At 41.0% G+C, this 22,957-nt stretch overlaps 1 protein-coding gene across 1 annotated transcript in view; it reads left to right on the forward strand.

The window, feature by feature from the left end:
- The window catches only part of LOC108800594 (putative ferric-chelate reductase 1), a 51,504-nt gene extending 29,806 nt beyond the window's left edge, over positions 1-21,698 (forward strand). The window contains exons 6-16 of the mRNA XM_018572575.1: positions 157-348; positions 1,437-1,538; positions 1,623-1,770; positions 2,453-2,563; positions 5,316-5,428; positions 8,706-8,792; positions 10,562-10,659; positions 13,559-13,617; positions 13,717-13,854; positions 17,785-17,810; positions 21,443-21,698. Of these exons, the coding sequence (XP_018428077.1) occupies positions 157-348; positions 1,437-1,538; positions 1,623-1,770; positions 2,453-2,563; positions 5,316-5,428; positions 8,706-8,792; positions 10,562-10,659; positions 13,559-13,617; positions 13,717-13,854; positions 17,785-17,810; positions 21,443-21,532 (1,164 nt within the window). The 3' untranslated portion in view covers positions 21,533-21,698. The remainder of the gene's footprint in view (positions 1-156; positions 349-1,436; positions 1,539-1,622; positions 1,771-2,452; positions 2,564-5,315; positions 5,429-8,705; positions 8,793-10,561; positions 10,660-13,558; positions 13,618-13,716; positions 13,855-17,784; positions 17,811-21,442) is intronic.
- Positions 21,699-22,957: the final 1,259 nt, after the last annotated feature.

The raw sequence follows: 22,957 nt of genomic DNA on the forward strand, positions 1-22,957 counted from the left end.
ATTATGTGCTGAAGGAGAAACAGTCTATAGGTCACTGGGGATAATCCGCATCGTTTTATATAAATTAAAAAATATTGAGAAATCATTAATGTAAGGAACTTTATTATTTGTTTTGTCTCATAGTAAAGTGTGTCTCCCTGTTCCTTATTCCTAAAGTCACAGATCTCAAATGTCACCTGTGGTACTCAGAAGTTTTGCTTGAGTGATCCGGTGAGCTGCAGTCCAGATAACAGCAGTTGTTTGTTCATGTCTTCATCTCCCTCCAGTGATGATACTGGCTATGTGTTTGAAATGAGTGGCTCAACTCCGGGATATGTGGCTATTGGGTTCTCAGATGATACAAGCATGGTAAGAAAAGCTCTCAAATATATAGTATTTACTAACCTATATTGCTACAAATGTACAGAACCAGTGATTTTTTTTTTAAACTAAATATCAAGAACAGAGTTGTCCCTATAATGAGGCAGCCTGAGGTGGTTGCCTCAGTCGGCATCTCATTGGGTCACGTGCTTGCCACCCCCTTTCTGGCCAGAGTGTCCCAGGTTGCTAAGGGCTCTTAGCAACCTGTGACTCTCTCTGGCCAGCATCCTGCCCTTGCTAACTGATGTCACTGGTTGCCATGAGCTGAGTGGGATGCTGTGGCTGGTTTCCCCCCCAGCTCCTGGCAACCAGTGTTATTAGTAAGCTGAGTGAGATGCCAAACAGAGCCCGACCCAGAAGTAGCAGCCTCAGCCCCCCCAGTAACATTCGTCATCACTATCTGCCCCCTGCACTGTTCATCAACACCTCCCACAAACCGACCCCTGCCTCAGGTGGTGAATAATGTAGGGATGCCCCTAATCAAGAAAACTGTGATGTCACAAGTGAATATGTGCTCATTGTCACCTATCCCTGAGGTCCCTTTTCAGCTAGGAAACAGTTTACCTGCCTTCTGCAGGAACAAGTCCACATAGGTAAAGTGCATGGCGTTCCCCCATATAAAGAGCCAATACACATGTACAGGTTGCTTTTGGTGTAAAACCTGTGACTCACCAGCACAGCGGATTTCAGGAATTGGAACAGACAATATACATAGTTCTCAGAAGTTATTTGTTTTAGTGATTCCCTCAGCTCAGTCCAGACTCTAATTCTTTATTATTCCAGCCGTGATGAAGGGAATCCATGTAGCCCCAAAACGTGATGGCACATTCTGCTGAAAACAAATAAAGCCTATTTGGGACCTTTTATTTTCTAACTGCATTCCACAATTTTATAAGAATTGCCCCAAAAAGGATCCATGGGACCAAAGAGCTGCCTAACAATCTCCACATATCATTCATCATAAACCACAAGACACCAAGCAGTCCAGCTCTCTTCAATTTCTCCACTGTACATAACACAGCAAAGAGCATATTTCACATATCACACACTTCATATGAATCTCTTTTCTCTTCCAGGGTAATGATGACATTTATATCTGTACACAAAATTCATCGGGAAGCATTCTAGTACAGCATGGGTATAACACAGGAAAAGTTGCACCTCTAACAAACCTCACAGTAAGTGTTCTCTGAAAAGGCTTTGAAATGTGTCTGAAAGTGCTAACCTTTTATTTTAATATTTTTTGTTTTGTTTTGCTTCAGAATACAGCGGGGTCTATTGTTGCATCCTATACAAATGGTATATTGAAATGTTCCTTTATTACTCAGAGTGCCATTTCTACTCAGCAGCGATCCAGCACCAATACAAACTATTATGTTTTCCTGGTCCGTGGGCCGTTAGATACTAGTGGTAAGTATATAACACATGATCTCAAGTACAAACAATGTAAAATCAATTTGATTTATGCATCTCCTCTGTGCTATTGCTTTGGCACGGCTGTAGGTTCAGTACACGGATCTAAGACCATCAAGGTCTACAGCAAACTGAGCTCAATCCATTTGTTATATAGTAATAGCTTTTTAAAACAGAACATTTACCACTAGTTCTGAGCTTAAAAATCAGGCAAATCTGCATGCTTTGATTCTTTTCAATACAAACACAGAAGATTTCTCAAATCTGCAGAGAACTATTAAATACATTGGGATTGCCTGGATTCCTAAAACTGGCAACTCTGAAGATCACATATGCCTCCATGCACGTGGTTGTAAGAGACAAAAAAAAAGAATTGCTAATTAACCTGATTCAATCATTCCAACTAGCCATACAATTTGCATAGTTTTGAAAGTTTTGGATAGAGGGGAGAAGACTTGCTCGCCGTGTCACTTTTTTTTATTGCTGTCTGTGGGAGATTTACCTTCACTTTTGGTTTATTTGGTATGTATCATAACAGAAAGTGAGGGAAAATCTCCCTCATCAGGACACCGAGAGCATATGTAATGCTAAAAAAAAAACTTACCATCCTGAAAAATCTCGGAATTGTATTCATTTTTGTAACTAATAAACATTATAAATTATAATCCCCTGTAAACAGGACAAATTCTGAAGCATACTAAAACTCTAATATCCAGCTCTAATGTTGACCTGTCAAGTACAACTGCATCCAGCGCACAGAGTGGAACAAGTTCTTTAGTTCTCGGTCATGGTGAGAGTTCACTTGTCACTGAATTCATTTTATGTATTAAATTTGCAGATATACTATGTATGTATGTGTGTGTATATATGCATGTGTATATATGTGTGTGTCTGTGTCTGTGTATATGTGTATATGTATATATATATATATATATATATGTATATATATATATATGTATGTATATATATATATATAAATATATATATAGTAGAAGTTGGTGTGATATATTAGGCAGCAAGTGAACATTTTGTCCCTGAAGTTTGTGTTGGAAGCAGAAAAAATGGGCAAGCGTAAGGAGTTGAGCAACTTCGACAAGGGCCAAATTGTGATGGTAAGATGACTGGTTCAGAGCAACTCCAAAAACTGCAGCTCTTGTGGGATGTTCCAGGTCTGCAGTGGTCAGAACCTACCAAAAGTGGTCCAAGGAAGGAACACTGTTGAACCGGCAACAGTGTCATGGGTGGCCAAGGCTCATTGATGTACAGTATGTGGGGAGTGAAGGCTGGCACATGTAGCCCAATCCATAAGAAGAGCTACTATAGTGCAAATTGCTGAAAAAGTTCATGCTGGTTCCCATAGAAAGGTGTCTGAACATACAATGTATGACCGAGCAGCCGGTCCGGAATCACTGTAGGTCAGCAACACGTGACTAAGCAGTTCTGATCCTACCAAGCCTTCACAAAGACGTGGCGATACAACTCTCAGCCTCACCCTGCACAGAGATTTTCTAGCTTGCAGGACAACAAGCTAAAGCCAGCAGACCAAGAGCGATCATCACTGGGGTTAGTTAACCGTTAACACACATAAACAATAGGCGCCACGACATGTTTCAATGGTAACATGCACCATGCCCATCAAATGCTGTAACAATTCAAAACTTTAAACAATGCCTGATATGCCCACTGTCCCTTCAGACAGGGATATAACAGGTTTTACAATATGGTAGTGCTCTTCACAGAGACAAGGATTAAAGATTGTATTTAATTAAAGAAATGGTGCAGGAAAAATGTGCATAAAAAGATGTCACAAAAAGAGAGAAGTATGACAACAATAAAATAAAATAAAAAGGGAATAAAAATTAAGGTACTTAACAAAGTCCTAGGTTTTGTTCTAGAAGAGTCTATTTCATTGCAACTAAAGCTGAATCTGGATGGGGCTCTTTCTCAAAGTAAGGCTTGCAAAGGTTCTTTTCATGTTGTTAACCACTTCAAGACCAGGTGTTTAGACCCCCTTCCTGGCCAGGCCATTTTTCAGTATTCAGCGCTGCGGTACTTTGACTGAATGAAATTACCTTTGTAGAGATACCAAATTTGACCACCCTGTGAGGTATGTCTGGCTCAGAAGGGTTAATGTGGGTTTCTAGCGCTCTGGACCTTCTAATCTGTGTCTGGAATGTCCAAATTCCTTTTTAAAAGACACAGATATTAATAATGTATCGCCCCCAGGTCTCAAGTTATGAATATTGAGTATCATTTGGAAGCTAAGGTTATTGTTAGATGTACACTGAGTCAGTTGCTGTTGTCAGTGCAGTCACTTTTTAGGAGATTAGCTTAGCAATCTAGTGCTAATTGGTGATCTGCTAGTTGGTTGTTGGATTAGGGTTTTATTATACCTATAAAAGACCTTTAGCAGCCTGGCTGTATAAGCTGTGGAATGTGAAGTCTCTTTCGGAGATCTTTAAATCTTTAAACACATGGATGTCGGGTCAGCATTTCATTTAATCATATCCATAAGTATCTTATTTCCAGGAAGGGGACAAGGTGCTTTCTAATTAGTATTGGGGTGCCCAGATCTCATTACCATCACACAGTGCATGTCAGGTTGTTATTTATGGGGCTGCATAGCCGCAGACAGATCAGGGTGCCCATGCTGATCCGTGTCCACTACCAAGAGTGCCTACAATAGGCATGTGAGCATCAGAATTGGATCTTGGAACAATGGAAGAAGGTGGCTTAATCTGATGAATCATGTTTTCTTTTACATCATGTGGATGGCGGGTGAGTGTGTTGCCTACTCGGTAAAGAGATGGAACCAGGATGCACTATGGGAAGAAGGCAAGCCAGCGGAGGCAGTGTAATAAGTGAGAAATGTTTATCTGGGAAACCCTGCGTTCAAAATGGGTGCCATTAATGTGGATGTTACTTTGACACAAATCATCTACCAAAGATTGTTGCTGACCAAGTACACCCCTTCATGGAAATGGTATTCTCTGATGGAAGAGGCCTCTTTCAGCAGGATAACGCGCCCTGCTACACTGCAAAAATGGTTTGAGGAACAAAACATCAAGTTTAAAGTGTTGACTTGACCTCCATATTCCCTAGGTCTCAATCTAATTGAGTGGCTGTGGGATGTGCTGAAAAAATAAGCCAATCCATGGCAGCCCCACCTCACAACTTACAGGACATAAAAGATCTGCTTCTGACAGCTTGGTCCCATATAACACAGCATACCTTTAGAGGTCTAGTGGAGTACATGCCTGTTTTGGCAGGACTGTTTTTGCAATAAAGGGGCACCTACTCAATATTAGGTGGGTGGTCATATTGTATTTTAAATTGTTTAATTATTACAAAAGTCAATATTTTTTAAGTATATTAATCACAAACACGCATACAATTACATTTACTCACAGAATATTGTCATAAGACTAAATATTCAAAGCACACAAGGTAAAATTGTATGTTGGTTGATTGTTTGAGGGCACATATCAGTTATAAAATGGTTTTAGAGTATTTCATCTCACAGAATCTCTCATGATTCTCAGGTGCACTAATGCTCATTGCCTGGATGACTACTGGCAGTATTGGGATGGTCATGGCTCGCTATATGAAGAGTGCAGCTGGCAAGCCATTCCTTGGGAAAGCCATATGGTTCCAGGTAGCTATGAGACTGAGAGCCCTGAATTGTTTTAATACACTGAATTGTGTATGTATGTATGACATTATGACAACTGAGAGGTGAAGTGAATAACATTGATTATCTCATTACAATGGCACCTGGAAGGGGGTGGGATATATTAGGCAGCAAGTGAACATTTTGTCCCTGAAGTTGATGTGTTGGAAGCTGAAAAAATGGGCAAGCGAAGGGATTTGAGTGACTTTGACAAGGGCCAAATTGTGATGGCTAGACGACTGGGTCAGAGCAACTCCAAAACTGCAGTGCTTGTGGGATGTTCCTGGTCTGCAATGGTCAGAAACTACCAAAAGTGGTCCAAAATAAGGAAAACCACATGGGAAGTGAAGGCTGGCCTGTGTAGTCTAATCCAATAGAGGAGCTGCTATAGCTTAAATTGCTGTTTCTGATGGGAAGGTGTCTGAACACACATTGTATCGCAGTTTGTTGCGTATGGGGCTGCATAGCTGCAGACTGATTAGGGTGCCCATGCTGACCTGTGTCCAACGCCAAAAGTGCCCGTGAGCCTCAAAACTGGACCATGGAAAAATGGAAGAAGGTGGCCTGGTCTGATAAATCACATTTTCTCTAACATCATGTGGATGGCTGGGTGCCTGTGTGTTGCTTTCCTGGGGAAGAGATGACACCAGGATGCACTATGGGAGGAAGGCAAGCTGGCGGAGGCAGTGTGATGCTTTGGCAATGTTCAGATGGGAAAACGTGGGCCCTGCCATTCATGTGGATGTTACTTTGACATATACCAACTTCCTAAACATTGTTGTTGACCAAGTACACTATTTCATGGAAACAGTATTCCCTGATGACAGTGGCCTATTTCAGCAGGATAATGTTCCCTGCCACACTGCAAAAATGGTTCAAGAATGGTTTGAGGAACACAACGAGTTTGAGGTGTTGTCTTGGCCTCCGTATTTTCCAGATCTTAATCCAATCGAACATCTGTGTGGGTGGTCATAATGTTATGTATAAAGCAGAGGTCTATTTTGGATGAGGGGTGAAAAGGTAAAAGTGAGGCACCACACCCCTTACAAATACAATATAACAACATATTGCATCAAAAACCTTTTACAAACTCCTGTCTGAATAAAATAATATTTTATTAATCCATATTAAAACATTTTCCTAAAAACAATAGTGCGTCTGTCCACCTTGTTACATTACAGTCATATTGCATAATATAGGTTCCATACACATTAGGTACTGTAGCATCCGGCACCTGCAAGCAATAGTGGGAGGGAGGGGGCGGGGGAAAAAATCGAGAAGATGCACGCACAACCCAAGTAGGGTCTTTCCAGGGAGATCAAAGCAAAAGCCAAACGAGTTACCACCTGGCTGGACTTCACCCCATATCACATATAAATTATTTTTCAGATGGACCGATAATCCAAACTTGTCACTGGCCAAGGTAGCTTAATCAGCCAAATGTTAATTACTCCTCCCCCAATCCTTCTCAAGCACCCGCATGGATATTTTCCCCATGGATATCCTACTGCCAAGTTGTACGGGGTCAGTCCTGGTGGTGGATAAGGCACTCGCCTTCCGCTCCGTCTGGATGGCCGGTCAGATATGATACGGGGGGAAGTCCAGCCAGGTGGTAACTCATTTGGCTTTGCTTTGATCTCCCCGGAAAGCCCCTACTTGAGTACTGCAAAAGAAGCAATTTCGCGAAACGAGTCGAGCCTTATTGTCAAGCTAATTTAGAGGATTGTATTATTGTCTGCTACTTACAATATCTAATGTGTATGGAACCTATATTATGTAATATGACTAATGTAACAAGGTGGACAGACGCACTATTGTTTATAAGAAAATGTTTTAATATGGATTAATAAAATATTATTTTATTCAGACATGAGTTTGTAAAATGTTTCTGGCACCTAAAAAGCTCCAATTTGATGATATATGTTGTTAGATTAGGTCATAATGTTATGGCTGACCAATTGTATACATTACTGGATTTTTGCAGAATTATTGTTGAATTGAATGGGGGAAATGTATCAAAACTGGAGCAGACAAAATCTGGATCAGCTTATCTCTTCAGTTTGTTTAGTTAGGATTTTAAAATAAAAAAAATAAGAAGCTAATTGGTTGCCATGCACAGTTGCTCCAGATTTTGTCTGCTCCAGTTTTGATAAATTCCTTTCAATGTGTCTTTATTAGAAATCTTCCTTCTAGATTACAAGGCTTACCTCTGTTAAGTCCTCAAGACTCTGTTGTCCGTATTCTCAAAAGGTTTAGCTGTACAAACACATTAATCCTATAAGCTTCTTTGAAAAAAATTTTCTAACTTAAGCTCTTTAACCTTTTCAAAATTTTGAAAATCTGCTAAAATAATCAAGTGATAATTAAACAGTTAATTTCAAATTGGACATGAAGAGGACAGCGAGGTTAGTGGAATTAATAAATACAACTCTTGACAGCCCTCTTTAAAGGAACCTGTAAGGGTAGATGTTATCTTGCACACCTATGACTTCACCCACAGCTGGAGGCTTCTACTACTTGACTCGTGGAAGCCGTGCTAGTTCTGAAGAAAGCTCCTCATTAGAGATGATGCAGAGATGATCTCTTTCCCAGAACTAGCAGCACTTTTATAAGCCTGGAAATGTCACTGTTCTTTCAGAAAATGTTAGTAGCATGTTGCTCGCAAAATTGGCGTATCCCATTCTAAATAGGAGTTGTGGGCCCTAAACATTTTATGGGTATACATTGGTAAAGTTCCACCTGTTACCCAGTAAAGGATATAAGACTGAATCCAATATAACTTGAATCTCTATTCCAATGGGGGCCTGTAGCTCTACTGTATAAGCCTTTTGCTGTCCTATTTTCCAGTAGCCATACTAATTTCTCCATCCATTTAAAGGATAGAGCATTTATTGAACAAGACTGATATTCAAAAGCTGTTAGAAATCTGTTAATCTTTTCACCTAAAGTGACTTGGAGAAGTAACTTTTCTGCTAATGTTTGCAGAAATTGCCACCATATATTGCTCGCGATCATATATAGCACTTCAAACACATCTGTCCTTCCTCTGCATGTGTCAACAAATAATGAAAAGTGGAGGGCTAACCTAAGCTGTTAAGTTTTTACAAGGTGAAAATTGCTTATCATTTTTTAGACTGCTCATGAAGCAGATCATGAATGTACCACTGTGTTTACATGTGTGAAAATATAAAAGTTCACCTTACGGTATTTACAAATCCGAATCATAATACTGATTTTCTCCAATTTTTCTTTTCATTTGCAGACTCACTACTTCCTGATGATATTGACTGTAATTCTTACCATAATAGCATTTATCATGATCTTTGCTGAGGTTGCTGGCTGGAGTGGTGTATGTATTTTCAACTTTCTTACTTGAACCTGTATTAGTTTTGGGATATTTTGAAAGTCTACTGCCATTTTGTATGGATTAACAGCAGTTCTAAAGTGGAACTTTACATCTCTTTCCTATTTTTTTACAGTCCCCTTTTACCTTGTCCGTTGCGTTGTCCTTAAAAAAAAAAAAAGAAATCTCTGCAGCTCCCTGGGATGCATAACATGAGTAGCCCAGGAGACTGGGTACTACAGTTGTGTCATTTTACAGGCCGGGCTTAAAAAAATAAAAAGGAAAGTGCTAAAAAAAAAAAGGTTCTGATTCTGAAAAAGGATAATAGTATAAATAAATCAAAATTGAAAGAAGAGGGTGGAGGTCCCCCTCAAGCAGTCACAGTTCTTACTGGAGAACGGTCAGTTCTAAAATATTTTAGTGTTACCCTTAGTTACTAACAATTCTACTAATAATGTTCTGTAAATGCAGATAAATGTATCTCCTTATCACCCTATAATCCCTAGCTATGTATATGAATATTTTTAAGGGTTGCTGGAAGGTCTCAAATCATTAATAATTGTAGGAACAGTAAATGAATAATCCTGCTACGTGCAGTGTTAGAGGGGAATTTGTCAAAACTGGAGCAGACAGAATCTGAAGCAGTCACCTTTTTTTATTTAGGCCTGGTTCACACCTGGGCGTTTTACAGCGCGTTCCTACGCCCTGTAAAACGCTCAACATGTGAAAACCAATAATTGCCTATGGGCATTGTTCCCACCTGGGCGTATTTTAGCGCGCAGGAACGCCCTACAGCTCCTGTACTTCTTTGGGGCGTATTTTCCACGCGTATCCATTAGGATACAGCCGGATAGCCCTCGTAAACGCGCGTTTGTCGCACATTTTTTTTACCGCAAATCGCAGTAAAACCGCGCGGCAAACTCGCATAATCCGTACGCCCAGGTGTGAACCCAGTGTAAAGAAGAACGTCAGGGAAACTTTCTCTTAACCCTTGCACTGCAGTAGTTAAGTGCTCGTTTTTGTCTAGGTGCTAAAATTTCAACACCCGAAGCTTCGATCTGGCCAGCTGTCACAGCGTTTCCTCTTGCCTGTCTCCTCCTACGCTGCAGCATTGAAATCTTCCTCAGCCTCTTCACGTCTATACACTGTGTATAGAATGTTATGATTTACAGGGCCTTTAACCTGCTGCAGAGGAGGGGGGAAGATGCTGGAAGGACCAGTCTAAGAAAAAGCAGCACAAAGGTGAGTATAACCTTTTTTTATACAAACGAGCAGTTAAGGGGGTAGCCTTACTGCAAGGGTTAATAAAATTTTTTCCCCTGGAGTGCTTCTTTAAGCTGTGCCTGCGAAAATACATACTTGTAGTGCCTAGAGCCTCCTGCACAGCACCAGATGCACAGGTTTCAAAGACAGTTCTTGTATTGACACTGTAATCAGTGACATTGTCTACATACAAATGTAGCCTGCACACCAGCTGTGGTCATTATGAGATGTTCCCCTTCTTGTTTGTTCCTATATTATGTAAAATGCAAGTGAAGATGCAGGAACACACAAAGGTGGGTGGGAACTTACAAAGTTTCCAGGTGAAATCAGGCATTAGAGTAGGGGATCTGTTTTTCAAAATCTAGGGCATATGAGACACAAGGAAAACCTATCAGTTTTCAACTACAACATGATTTTGGGGTAGTTTGTCCCTTTTAACCTTAATTTCCTCCTTAATTATCATAAGGATATGATAGCAATCAACGATATAACTCAATTTTTCTTTTCTTTAGGACGCAGGTGCCCATCCTGTCCTTGGGTGTATTGTAATGATCCTGTCATTTTTCCAACCTATTGCTGCACTCTTCCGTCCGGACCCGAAGCATGAAAAGTAAATCTTTCTGTCTACTGATTCTATTAAATTCCCATGGACATATGTTACTTACATAGGTTTTCACCTTAGGGGATTAGGTGGAAAATCACTATACCTTGTATGCAATATTGACTAGTGGGGGATCACACCAGACATGCACTAGCCAGTAATCTGTCTAAAGTGATCCCACAAAAAAAGGAATGCATTTCTAAAGAAAGATTTACATTGTGAAAAGTAGGTGCAACTTGGTGTGCTGTTACCATATAGCTACTTGGAAAGGTGCTGTAGACCAACGTCCTGTGGGATATCAGTAGTACGACCTCTACCCTGCATAAATGCACACATAGTGGATGAGTTTTCCTTCTAATAGCCTAAAGAAAAAGAAACCCTTTAATCAATATAAAGATTGTTGAAATTACAGTACGTGTTTCCATGTTTTCATCCTGGCCAATGAAATTTGAGCATAAACCATATCAATATAACATAAGCTATATAACAATCTGCTCACCGACCAATTAAAAACAATGGCTTTCTGCTAAACAAAAACTGGCTGGCTCATAGCCTTGTAATAGGCTGGGGTATTGTGAGAATCCCAAATGTGTACCAAAGAGTGTTACAGGTTCCATTGGTGACGCTCAAAGCTGTTAGCCAGGCTTTGCTTAGGAGAGGGGGGTGGTGGTGGGGCTCAAGGTCAGCAATCTCTGTGTAGAAACTTTTAAGAGGAAACCAATATTAGCTAGAGTCTCCATATTCAAACCTGCAACAACCTTTTCCCCAAAGTTTTGGCCACTCATAGGCAGGACAACAAGAAGCTTTGGTCAAACTACAGTTGACTGTAGTATTTTAATGTACCGGAACGCCAGACCAGCTATATCTTGAGGAAGAAGGATGATGTAATGCTATGACCTTGTTAAAGTGATCAGAGGTCCCTTATTGTGGATAAGTCCCTGCTACACCCAAATAGCAGGATGGGCGGCACACATCCCCCAAAAAAACAAAAAACAATCATATGCAGCAGTTGAGTCATTTAATAAATGGTCATTCTATGTCGGCATGAGGTTAATGTAATATAATGCTATATTTTAGTTTGAGTGGTGCCATTGTTTAATATTTATCACCAGTATAAAAGTATATTAACAAAAGCAGTGCCAAGGACTCCTGACTTCATGGGGATGGTTTACCATAGGCAAGTAGGCTGTTAATGTTGCAAGGAATTTCCCTTAGCTCAATGTATGTGGTAAAAAGTGACATTTTAAAGAATACCCAATTGCATGCAAGGGAAAGAAAAAAAAAACTATATTTTTGCTTGCACGTAATTGGATGATAGAAGTCAACACAGCTTTACCTCATTCACTAAGCCAAGGAAAATTCCCAAAGTGAACAGTTTAAATCCCTTTAGCAAACCAACCCCCACAGATTTCATTTTCGATTCAGACTGACCACAACAAGTTGGACACAATAGACTTGTGTCTTTTTTTCTTTGCCCATAATTCGGCAGTTACACAATGCAGCCGCAGATCTACACTGGGACCCAGGGTGAAGCCATCCACGTCTTTAACAGATTTCACCTAATCTGCTCTGACAACCATCCTGTGTATCGGCACCTTTGATAGCATCAACACCATTACAATATTTTACATACATACATAATCAAATGTAACTTTAGGGAAGAAAAAAAAATGTGCATTAATGCAAAGTAAAAATTGAATGCTAAATCTCTGATTTATTAAAACAACAACTTGTCAGTGTCAAAAGCTTTCCCAAAAGCCCACATACATTTGATTATTGATGTGACTGTGGGACACTGAATCAGTTTATGTGCTGAGCTGAAGGAGTACATCACACAAAATAGTGTTTTAAAGAGCTTTACCTCATTCACTAAGCTAAGTGAAAGATCTCTTGCAAAGTGAACAGCTGATTTTGCCTCTCATAAATCAACCCCCATGTGTTCTATCCAGAAATGTAAAGTGACTTAAAGTAAGGAGTATAGCATGAAGCTATGTTTCCTAACTAAAGAGCAGACTGCAAATTTGTTTCTACTAAGTAAAATATTTCCCAATTATTTAAAGCAATTTAGATGTCATAGCATATACAGGTATGCATTAGTACAACATACTTAAAAACAACTTTATGAATCTAAATAGGTCCCTGCTGGTAGAATTTAACAACAAGCATATGTGTATCAACAATGTGGGAAATAATATTTATATGCATATTTTGTTTCAGAAACAAGAGATGGCCATTATAATTGTGTATGTGTGTGTCTACAACAAGGACACAATAATGACAATTAAAAAAAAAACACTTATCCACTCTATCTAAAGCAAAATTGAAAATGGTTTAAGTTAAGTTTTGAGCTACTGTGAACCTGAACTCAAAAAGTGAAGATTTGCTATGTTTTAGGGGAAAAAGTTATTGTGCCCAAGCAATACCCCGAACACCTACTTATTGTCTTGGATTCATGCTAAAAATAGCACTGCTCTTCCTGTTATGTGACGTGCCCAGGTACTCTACAGCTTTATATTTTGTATATCTGCAGTTTAAGGTTTCAGGCACTGCTGCCTCTGACTGCTAGTCTCAGGAGATCCAAAGTGAAATTAAATGATAGCGCTACTGTGCTGCAGCTGCTCACTGTTTTCTTTGCTGGAAGCTGACATGAGTAAGGATAGCCCTGCCTCTATCAACATGGCCACCTTATCACTAGGACACAGTGCAGAGCATGGTAAATCAGTAATGGAGAAAGATCAGCTGCAGGGAAACCACAGGCAATACTGGTCCTATGCCCTCTTCTTGCTTTTTTGGGCACAACTACCAGAGTTCAGGTCATCTTTACAAGCAATGTCATCCTAAAAGCCTCAACACATTTCAGATACCTGTACTATTCCTGTACATAGTTTAATCTATGTTCTTATTGCAGGCGCTTCATCTTCAACTGGGGACACAGACTCAATGCACTGGTTATAAAGGTGCTTGCAGGTGAGAGTGTAATAATGTCCCACAAGAATAAGGGTTTAGTATTTAGTGTATTAAACACTGTGTACTAATTATTATTAAACTGTATCTTTTTTTTTATAGTGGCCACCATCTTCCTTGGGTTGAATCTGATAGACACAAGCCCCAACCTATGGATGGCCAAGGTTATGGGTGGATTTTTTGCATGGGAGTTTCTTTTTTATATCATCCTGGAGACTAATGTGCACTTGAAAGCAAAAAGTGAGTACCATATGTATTCAATACATTGCCAACTGACCTGTTAATACTACTATGGTGAAGCACTAGAAGTTTTGCAATTCCTAAGACACTGACAACGATTACAATCTAAAGACAAACTGAAATGAAAGCTGCTAGGGAACCTTGCCCATGTGGGCCATTCTGCTAAATGAGCATTTTTTTTGTAGTTTCTGTAATCAAAGGGATTTTGCTTACAATGCTATTCACTTGTCTAATTTTCCAGTTGAATTTCTTAATACTTAAAATATAAATGTTATAATAAGGGATACAAAAAAGAAGCATGCTGTAAAAACAATAAACAATAACCTTTGCTCATCTGCCATCCTATCACGTTCTCACCTTCCTTGGTAGCGTTCTTCCATAATGCGAATGTCTTGATGAAATCTCTCGCTTACATTGCCCAAGTTTTGTGGAAATAAGTCTAGGTGGGAATGCAGGAAGTGGATCTTCAGTGGCAATCGGCATCCTAAATTCTTGTAACTTTTTAAAAGATTTTCAACTAAAAGCTGGTAGCTTTCTTTCTTTTGCATTCCAAGGAAACTTTTCACTACTCACTACAAAATATGTCCATGTTGCGAGTTCTTTAGAAGAAAGATTTTTATCATCCAAAAGTTTCCTGATCTGAGGCCCGACAAAAATTCCTTTCTTCAGCTTGGCATCACTAACATTAAGATTAATAAACTGTCCACACACATAACAAAACGTAGTCCCCATTCACACCTAGGCGTCAGCGTTTCGGCGCGTTTCACGCACGTTTTTACTTTGCATGTTTTTACGCACTTCTCGCGCGGGTTTGCGCGTTTCCCCTAAATAGATGCACGTTTTGGATGTGTTTCTGCATATGGGTGTATTGAGTGTTGTCCAATGAAAAGAAGTCCTGTCTATAACTCCTACAGCCTTTCTGCAGCTGTGGAACTACAAGTCCTGTGATGCATAAAAGTCTGTACACCCGAAGAGAAACAGGCATGACACCCAGAGGTAGCTGAATACTGGGATTTTTAGTTCCACAACACATGGAGCTCTGTAGCTGCACAGACCTACAATAGCCACACAAGCCAGCAGAAACATAAGCTACAACAGTTTCACAACAAACTTTAGATGCGTCGCATGCACATGTTTCACCTTTGCCTGTTCAGAGATGGAGGGAAAGATTCCTATTCTGGCCAAATCTGGCAAGCAAATTGCACCCAAGCCTGCATCCTCCTTCCTCTGTTTTTATAAAGGGGGTTGTGCAGGTCATATAGGCATGGTTGTGCCTGTATTAGCCTTATAAATGCCTCGGAATCAAAATTTGACAGACATGTATCATCCATTTTGTTTCCCAGTGTGCTTTGCAGTTGGTCTTACACAATGTATATGCGCCTTAAAACGTGCATTCTTTTTGCACAACAACTCACAAAAGATGTGCGAACCCCAAAATGCGCGTCTTTTGGGCGTTTTCCATTGAAATCTATTGAGCACAACGTGCTGGATCTGCCTGAAAGCAGCTCATGCACCTTTTCCAGCATTCATCATTTTTACAGCTTGCTGCTCAACACTCAGGTGTGAACAGGGGCCATAGAAATGAATAGGAATTCTTGTGTTGTGAGTTTTGACGCTTAAGCTTTCAGTGTCCAAACGCCCAGGTGTGAACAGGGACTTATCAGGTGAATTAACACAAGAATGCTGATGGGATTTCTCCATTTTGAGCACTAATCAAAAAGAACAAAGAAATTATGTTCTTAACCTTCAGAACACACTGTCACTGCTGTACAAAAATTGTAGGTTATGGGAGACTACCAGTGCTGCCAACCTGTAGAAAAAAAATTCCATTCATATTCAAGAAATTCACTTATTTTGAAAATATTAGGGTAAATAACAAAAAAAATGGTATGTGAAGGAAACTTTTCACGGCTATATTTGAATTCAGCTAAACAAAATACTATAAGAAGCACATATTCTCATCTATGTTACTGAAACATTGTGGACCAGTGATCGGTCAAGGCCTGGACTGTATGCTGTATATAACTGAAAGATATACTATTTTCACTGTGAACTGCAGGCACAACTCACAGCCCTTTTATATAAAAATGTAAACATGCAGTTTCCATTTCCTCCACAATTCATATGTTCATGTTATCACTCACACTAGTAAGAGCTCATTTTTCTCAGGGAGGAGTTATTGCTAGTGTGCCCATGCCATCTGCTGGCTGAAACAAACCAAAGCATGCACAGGCATGCCTTTTGCTTCACTAGGCAGCATATACTGTAGAAATTCTGTTCAGTGCACAGAGATATTCCCTGAGTACGTCTCCTGGTCTTTTCTGGCACTTTGCTATTGCAATTGCCTACATCATTGTCTTTACCCCGGTCAGTCCATTGGTCTTAAGATCCTTACTTGTGCTTGTGCTTTGATCCTCATATGATAGTCCCTTGCACTAATCTGTCTGTACTATGGTCTACTTTTTTACCTGGTGATTTGGCACTTGGCCCCATGGCAGTGTCTGGCTTGTCATGCCAATCTGTTTGACAATAGCTTGCTTATTAGTCCTACAAATTGCCAGAATTGATTAGTCACTCAAAGACTTTAATGGAGTTTGCTGCTAATTTCACCAGCTTTCTCATTTTACTGTAGTGTCAGCTCTTTTCTTTGGTCAGTGATACTCAATGCAGGATAATAGTATATCTGGCTCCAAAGGGTGGTCTGCAGTAATAGAACTAACGGGTCTCCCTGTGTTTCCTCTGTAAGAAACCTCTATGATGGATCCACTGCACACCAGCAAACCTTGACTTTAGGGTCAGTTGCTATGAGTTACGGCAACTCAGTAATCTTCTTGTGGAGGGATAATGTCACTCACTTTGCCCATCAGCACTTACCACCCTCTATGGTGATTGATCAAGCGATGTCCAGACTGTATATATAATGCTGAGAACTTTATTGTAGAACCTCAGGGAGAGAGGCTGATGGCTAGGAACATCCAGATAGATGTAGACTCCATGAGATGGCAGAGTGTGGTTGCTGTCTCCATTCACAGCAGGAAGAACAGCAGTACTTTAGGTAGAAGTCACCAGTCATGTCCAATTTTATCATCAGTAGTAACCAATGGGCCTCCAGACTCAGGTCCCAGTACAAGCACCTGGCTAGTCCCCAGGATTCAGGCCCAGAAAGTTCATAGCAGCCTCCCCACAGGCAGGGCCCAGGGAGGAAAAGAGAGCTCACATGGTCCACCCAAAGTATTTATCTTCCCCCAGCATGCACCACTGGCCATTAACCTCACAGTGATTGGCTGGAAAGGGATATCTACTCATTGGTTGCTCTGCTATGTGGCCAAGGTATACCCAGAAGCAGACAGATGCAAGCGATGACAGATTGCTTACGGGAAACTAAATGAACATATTTTACTGATTAGCATTAGACTGCATACAATCAGAAAATACTAAATTTAATAGCACTCCTGCCTACAGGGTGCTACATTACATTCACATGCCCCTTGGATGGCCATAGAGGGACAAATTCTCAAAGAAAGTGACAAGTGGTAAGATGCGTGTCCTTTCCAGCATTGCACTATCACTTGATCTTCTTTCCAGCTTCTATGCTGGATGGCATGGAAGCATATTTATTGCTCCATGTTCTCCATAGATTGGCACATCTGTAAAATCTGTATGCAATAACAATTTCTTACACTCAAAAACCTTTGTCTCTTTTTGGATAGTTAACCCCTACTCAACCAACTCGCATTGAGCAAGCAGCGCTTGAATTTGTTGTATCATTTGCAAAAGCTAAAAAGATAAATGTGAAAAAAGATCTTGAATAATTTGAATCATGCTCATGTTGCCAGCTTACAGCTGAGGGATTCTAGTTAATGGTGTGAATGAATAATATAAACATAACACATTATTGGCTTAATTTTTTTTCTATTTACTATTTTTCAGATGTATATGAAGATCCTGATGGTAAGGTAAGTGTATGTGTTATTTTGGCTAAAAAAAAAGCCATTTTCATTAAGTTGCACTTCCATATATACTGTGTTGTGGTGGGTTAGTACATTTACATAGGACACATAGGCATGCAAAACTCCAGTCATAGGGGACATTTAGAGGTTCCAAGTTTGAGATATATTATGGGGTCTATTCACTAAGCTGCCGAGGGCAGCCGAGTGAATGACAGACCTGAAGTGAGCTGAACACTGTTCGGCTATTCACTTGAGGCTGGTACGGGTGATTTCAGCCATACATCGGCTGAAATCAGCCGTACATCGGCCTGCTTCAGATGGCTTCGGGTCGGCCGAACATGCTCAGCACGTTCAGGCAACCCAAAGTGCAGAAGGAGTTCGACTCAGCCGATCCAACATCTGGATCGGCTGAGCCGAACATCCGGCAGGCTACTCACTGCTGTTCGGCCTATTCTTATAGATGCCGAACAGCAGTGAGTGAACAGCGCTGAGCGGCATTCGGCTCGGCTGTTCTGCTCGGTCCCTCAGAGGTACCGAGCAGAACAGAAAAATTGTTTAAAAAGTAAAAAAAAAGTAAATAGAAAACGATTGTGCAGAGCTAGCAATGACAGCTAGCGCCGCCCAATAGTTTCCTATTGTCCGGCGATGATTTTTTTTTTTTTGCCTACCTGACTGTGTACAAATGATAAGTTATGTCATGAAAAGACTTCAGCTAGTAGAAGACTAGAAGTGGCAGGGTTTTATTTACTATGATTTGTAAGCTAGTGCCTAGAGCAGCGGGAGGGGGCAGCAACAAGGGTTGGACTTTCTAAATTGCGAGAGCTTTTTCTATGCAGATATGATTGCATATACTAAGAATTACAGGGGAAAAAGTGCTAATGGGCAATTACTCAGAATTACACCCAGAACACAGAACAAAAGAAGTGCTACTGTGAAGCATCCATACATTCAGAATGAGAGCAGATACTGAGAATTACACCCAACATATAGTACAAGCAAAGTGTTACTGAGCAGTGTTCCCTACATAGAGAATTAGGACAGATAGTAAGATGTACACATATCATACACAACAAGTGAGGCTCTACTGTGTATACAGTCCATTTGTAGAGCATAAAAACAGATACTGGGAATTACACCTAGTATACAGAAGGTAAGAAGTGGCACTGTGTCATGCTTATATAGAAAGAAAGTGCATAAAAGAAAGTGCTTTTAAATGTAAATGTTGTCAGTCATTGAAACAATGAAATAGATATAAATCCTCCCATCACCTGAGTGCAGAGTTCCATGTTAAACACTTATCTCCCTGTTGCAAGACATCCTCACTTTTTGGCCTTGCCAGATGCTGCACACCTTTCTCTTTCTCCTGAAAATGTCTCCACTGGCTTATTCTGCATACTCCTTTATTTCTATAGGTAAGTCATGTTCCACAGAAAGGCTAGAATACAGCTTAGCTATAGGAAATGAATGGGGCTGTGGCGTCTGTGCATATTAGGAAGAGGAGTCGATGGGAACATTTTCATGAGACTTGGTAACTTGTGGTGGATGCAATGTGGAATTTCTATTTCTGCTCATAACATTGCAATGATAGTCTTCTTGCATGTAATGCCTTGATGTGCACATGAATTCCCTGTTGTATGTTTGCACGGTTGGTGCATAAGTACAATGTGCTCAGCAACATAAAGGAGACTAGGACAACCCTCATGCAGTATTGATACCTCGCGTATATGGGACATAATAAAAGTCTTTCACAACATGAACACATTTATTCCTAGCAAATACTAAGGCTCTTGGCACAGGTCCTACAATACATACAATATATAAAAGCGTGTAAAGAGCTACAGGAAGTATCATGTCAGGGGCGTAACTAGAAATCACAGGGCCCCATAGCAAAATTTTGTATGGTGCCCTATGATTTCTAGTTACTTTCACCTGATATCCCAAACAACCCACCTGAGAGTGACCCTGCAGAGCCCACCATAGACTATATCAGGGGCGCCCACAATTTTTCGTCTGGAGATCTACTTTTCAAATGACAAGCTCAATGAGATCTACCAATGAAAAAACACCTGCATTCAGGGGCGGGAGTGCATTAAAGTCAATGGCACTGCAGCCACACCGCCAGTGCAATCGCCGCGCCAGGAATGCAGGCACATTAGTGCCTGCGTTCCTGTCCAGTGCGATCTGCAAAAATGCTGCATTTTTGCAGATTGCACTGGACCGGAACGCAGGAATTAATGTGCCTGCATTCCAGGTGCGGGCGATCAAACAGAAGGTGGGGGGCGTGGCTGTGGTGCCATTGACTACAATGCACCGCCACGCCCCTGAACGCAGGGAGATGGCCAGCTTGCATTCCAATGCGCTCTAGAGGCCGAACACTCTGGAACGCAGACTTTGTGGTGTGAACTGGCCCTCTTCTCTCTCTCCTCACGCTCTCTCCCCTGTTTCTATCTGCTTTCTCTTCTCTCTCTTCTGTTTCTTCTCACTTTCTCTGCAGTCTCTTCTCTCACTTTCTCCTGTCTGTCTTTTCTTACCTCCACGGCAGCAGCTTCCCAAGTCTCCTCTCCTCTCTCCTTCCCGTCTGTGGCATCTGACACATTCAGCATGTGACACGTGCACCATGGGAGGACAGGACACAGGTCAGTGAGCCGATCGCGATCTACTGGTAGATCGCAATCTACCTAATGGGCACCCCTGCTCTATATGGTGGGCTCTGTAGGGTCTCAGGTGGGCTGGTCAAACCCTCTTACCTGTCAGCCCCGATCGCTCTCCGCCTCCTCCTTCTCCATAACTGGGCCTTGCCTCCTCCACCCCCGGGCCCCAATATCTCCATCACCGGGGCCCCGCCTCCACCTTTGCTGCCAACGCCTCCTCCACCGTAGCTGCTGGCTGTCACTGACTCGGCAGCAGCTGTGAGGAGGAACACGCCGTTGCACAGATCACTGACAGGTTGTCAGTGATCTGAAGTTGAACAGCAGCGTGTTCCTCCTCACAGCTGCTAGTGACAGCCGGCAGCCTGAGATGCCATAGTGACCCAGGTGGCCTGCGCAGCATCAGGGGGGTGTCCTGGCCTGGCTTCCCTGTACCCCGGGCCCCATAGCGGCCACCTGGGTCACTATGGTGATTGTTCCGCCACTGCATCATGTCATACACAGGTATATGGAGTTTTGCATTTGAGGCTTTAAGAATAGGAAGAGAGACAATATAATATCATGACTGCCATGCAGAGCTATTTTTGATGAGCTGTGTGCTAACATGGCCATGTTTCTTGACTTTACATGCTACAGTTCCCATGGCCATGTTAAATTATTGCACATCATGTTAATTAACAACATGCTTGTGATGTTCATTCAACACCATAATGCTTAGTTGTATGACTGAGGAACAGTCATAATGTTACACTGCCCCCCCCCCCCCCCCCCATCTCGGTTTCCCTGTCTCTGATGCCTTAAGAACATTATTTACACTGACAAATTACAAAGCGATGTGTAATCCACGTAAATGACACACTTAAAATAAATCATACTACTGCAAATTAGCCAATCAAGGAACAGGCAAACATCTTGGTAGTAACATTTTAAAGACAATTGTTCAACTTCTACTTCATTATTTTTAATTTAATGATGTACTCTTTTCTGTAGGCCCACCCGGAATCAGTAGCTCTCGGGGTATTCATCTTTGGAAACCTGGTATTCCTTATAGCCTTACTGGTTGGCATTGGACAATCTTAATTTAATGTTTGGGTAAACCTTTTCATTGCCAAAAGACTATTTACAACAGTAGAAGGAAATCATTGTAACTAAGAGATTCTACTTTATTTGTGAATGACCAAAGTCCATATTGGATGCGTCCAGACACATACTGATGGTTCACTGTGTGCTGCATGCATGTAAAGTGTTTACATGCATGATTGAGTAAACACAGAAGCACAACCGCATACTGTACATGCAGCTTGGTCTCCACTCTAAGCCAACATGGACCCACCTTGCGCTCAAGAAAATGTTTAGGTTTTTGTTGTGTTATCTTCTACTTTGATCTGTTTATACACGCGTCATGTCAAATTTTCATAGGTCAGAGACTGATGTATTTTAGCACCCAGAGGTCGAACATTATTATTAAACCTCTGCTCTGATGTCATATTTCCGACATCACATCCAGTGTGTCACTCCGGCACTGGATAAAATAGTCTTAAGTAATTAATTTTTTATTTTAATTAATGGAGTTGCATAACATAACATTGTCAAGAAATTTTGTATGCTTTTTTGCACTGATAATAAACTATTAAACTATTTGTTTTATATTTGGTTCTACTTCCTATATTTTGAAAGTTTCATATATATCTTTGTTTTACCAGGTACTTCAAAATGTATCTTTTCTCGGTACTATAGCTTCTGAAAGACTCCAAAACAGAAACTGGGCATCACTATATAACACTATGTATATACATTGTTCATAGTATGTCAGGGGTTCATCTCACCGTTTTCCACTCACCATAGAGTTGTAACACAGAACCAGCTTCTCACTGCCAAATCAACCAATAACAATGCTTCTCTGAATTTTATATTTGGGAAAAGCCACAGGTTTACTTGAATGCTCTCCTCCCCAGCAGCATATTCATTCATTTCCTTCATTCCTCTTTGCTCCATTGAGCTGTTTTGAGTGAAGACAATATCTGGTACTTCCAGGTATGGAGGAACATAAGATTCACTCAATATGACAACATAGGTGGTTGGCAATCCTATTAATATGTGGCAGAGTGCTCAGCCATAGGTATGCTTTGACTAGAGCAATATTGGCTTATTTTCCACCATTTTAAAGTGTGTGTGTGGATGTGTGTGGATGTGTGTGGATGTGTGTGGATGTGTGTGTGTGTGTGTGTGTGTGTGTGTAAGTGTGTGTGTGTGTGTGGGTGGATGTGTGTGTGTGTGTGTGTGGGGATGTGTGTGGATGTGTATGTATGTGGGTGGATGTGTGTGGATGTGTGTGGGTGGATGTGTGTGGATGTGTGTGGGTGGATGTGTGTGGATGTGGGTGTGGGTGTGTGGGTGGGTGTGTGTGGGGGTGTGTGAGTGTGGAGATGTGTGTGTGTGTGTGTGGAGGTGTGTGTGTGTGGAGATGTGTGTGGATGTGTGTGTGTGTGGATGTGTGTGTGTGTG

This window comes from Nanorana parkeri, unplaced genomic scaffold (genome assembly GCF_000935625.1).
Source record: "Nanorana parkeri isolate BGI_ZX_2015 unplaced genomic scaffold, ASM93562v1 scaffold2075, whole genome shotgun sequence".
NCBI classification, from domain to species: Eukaryota; Metazoa; Chordata; class Amphibia; order Anura; family Dicroglossidae; genus Nanorana; species Nanorana parkeri.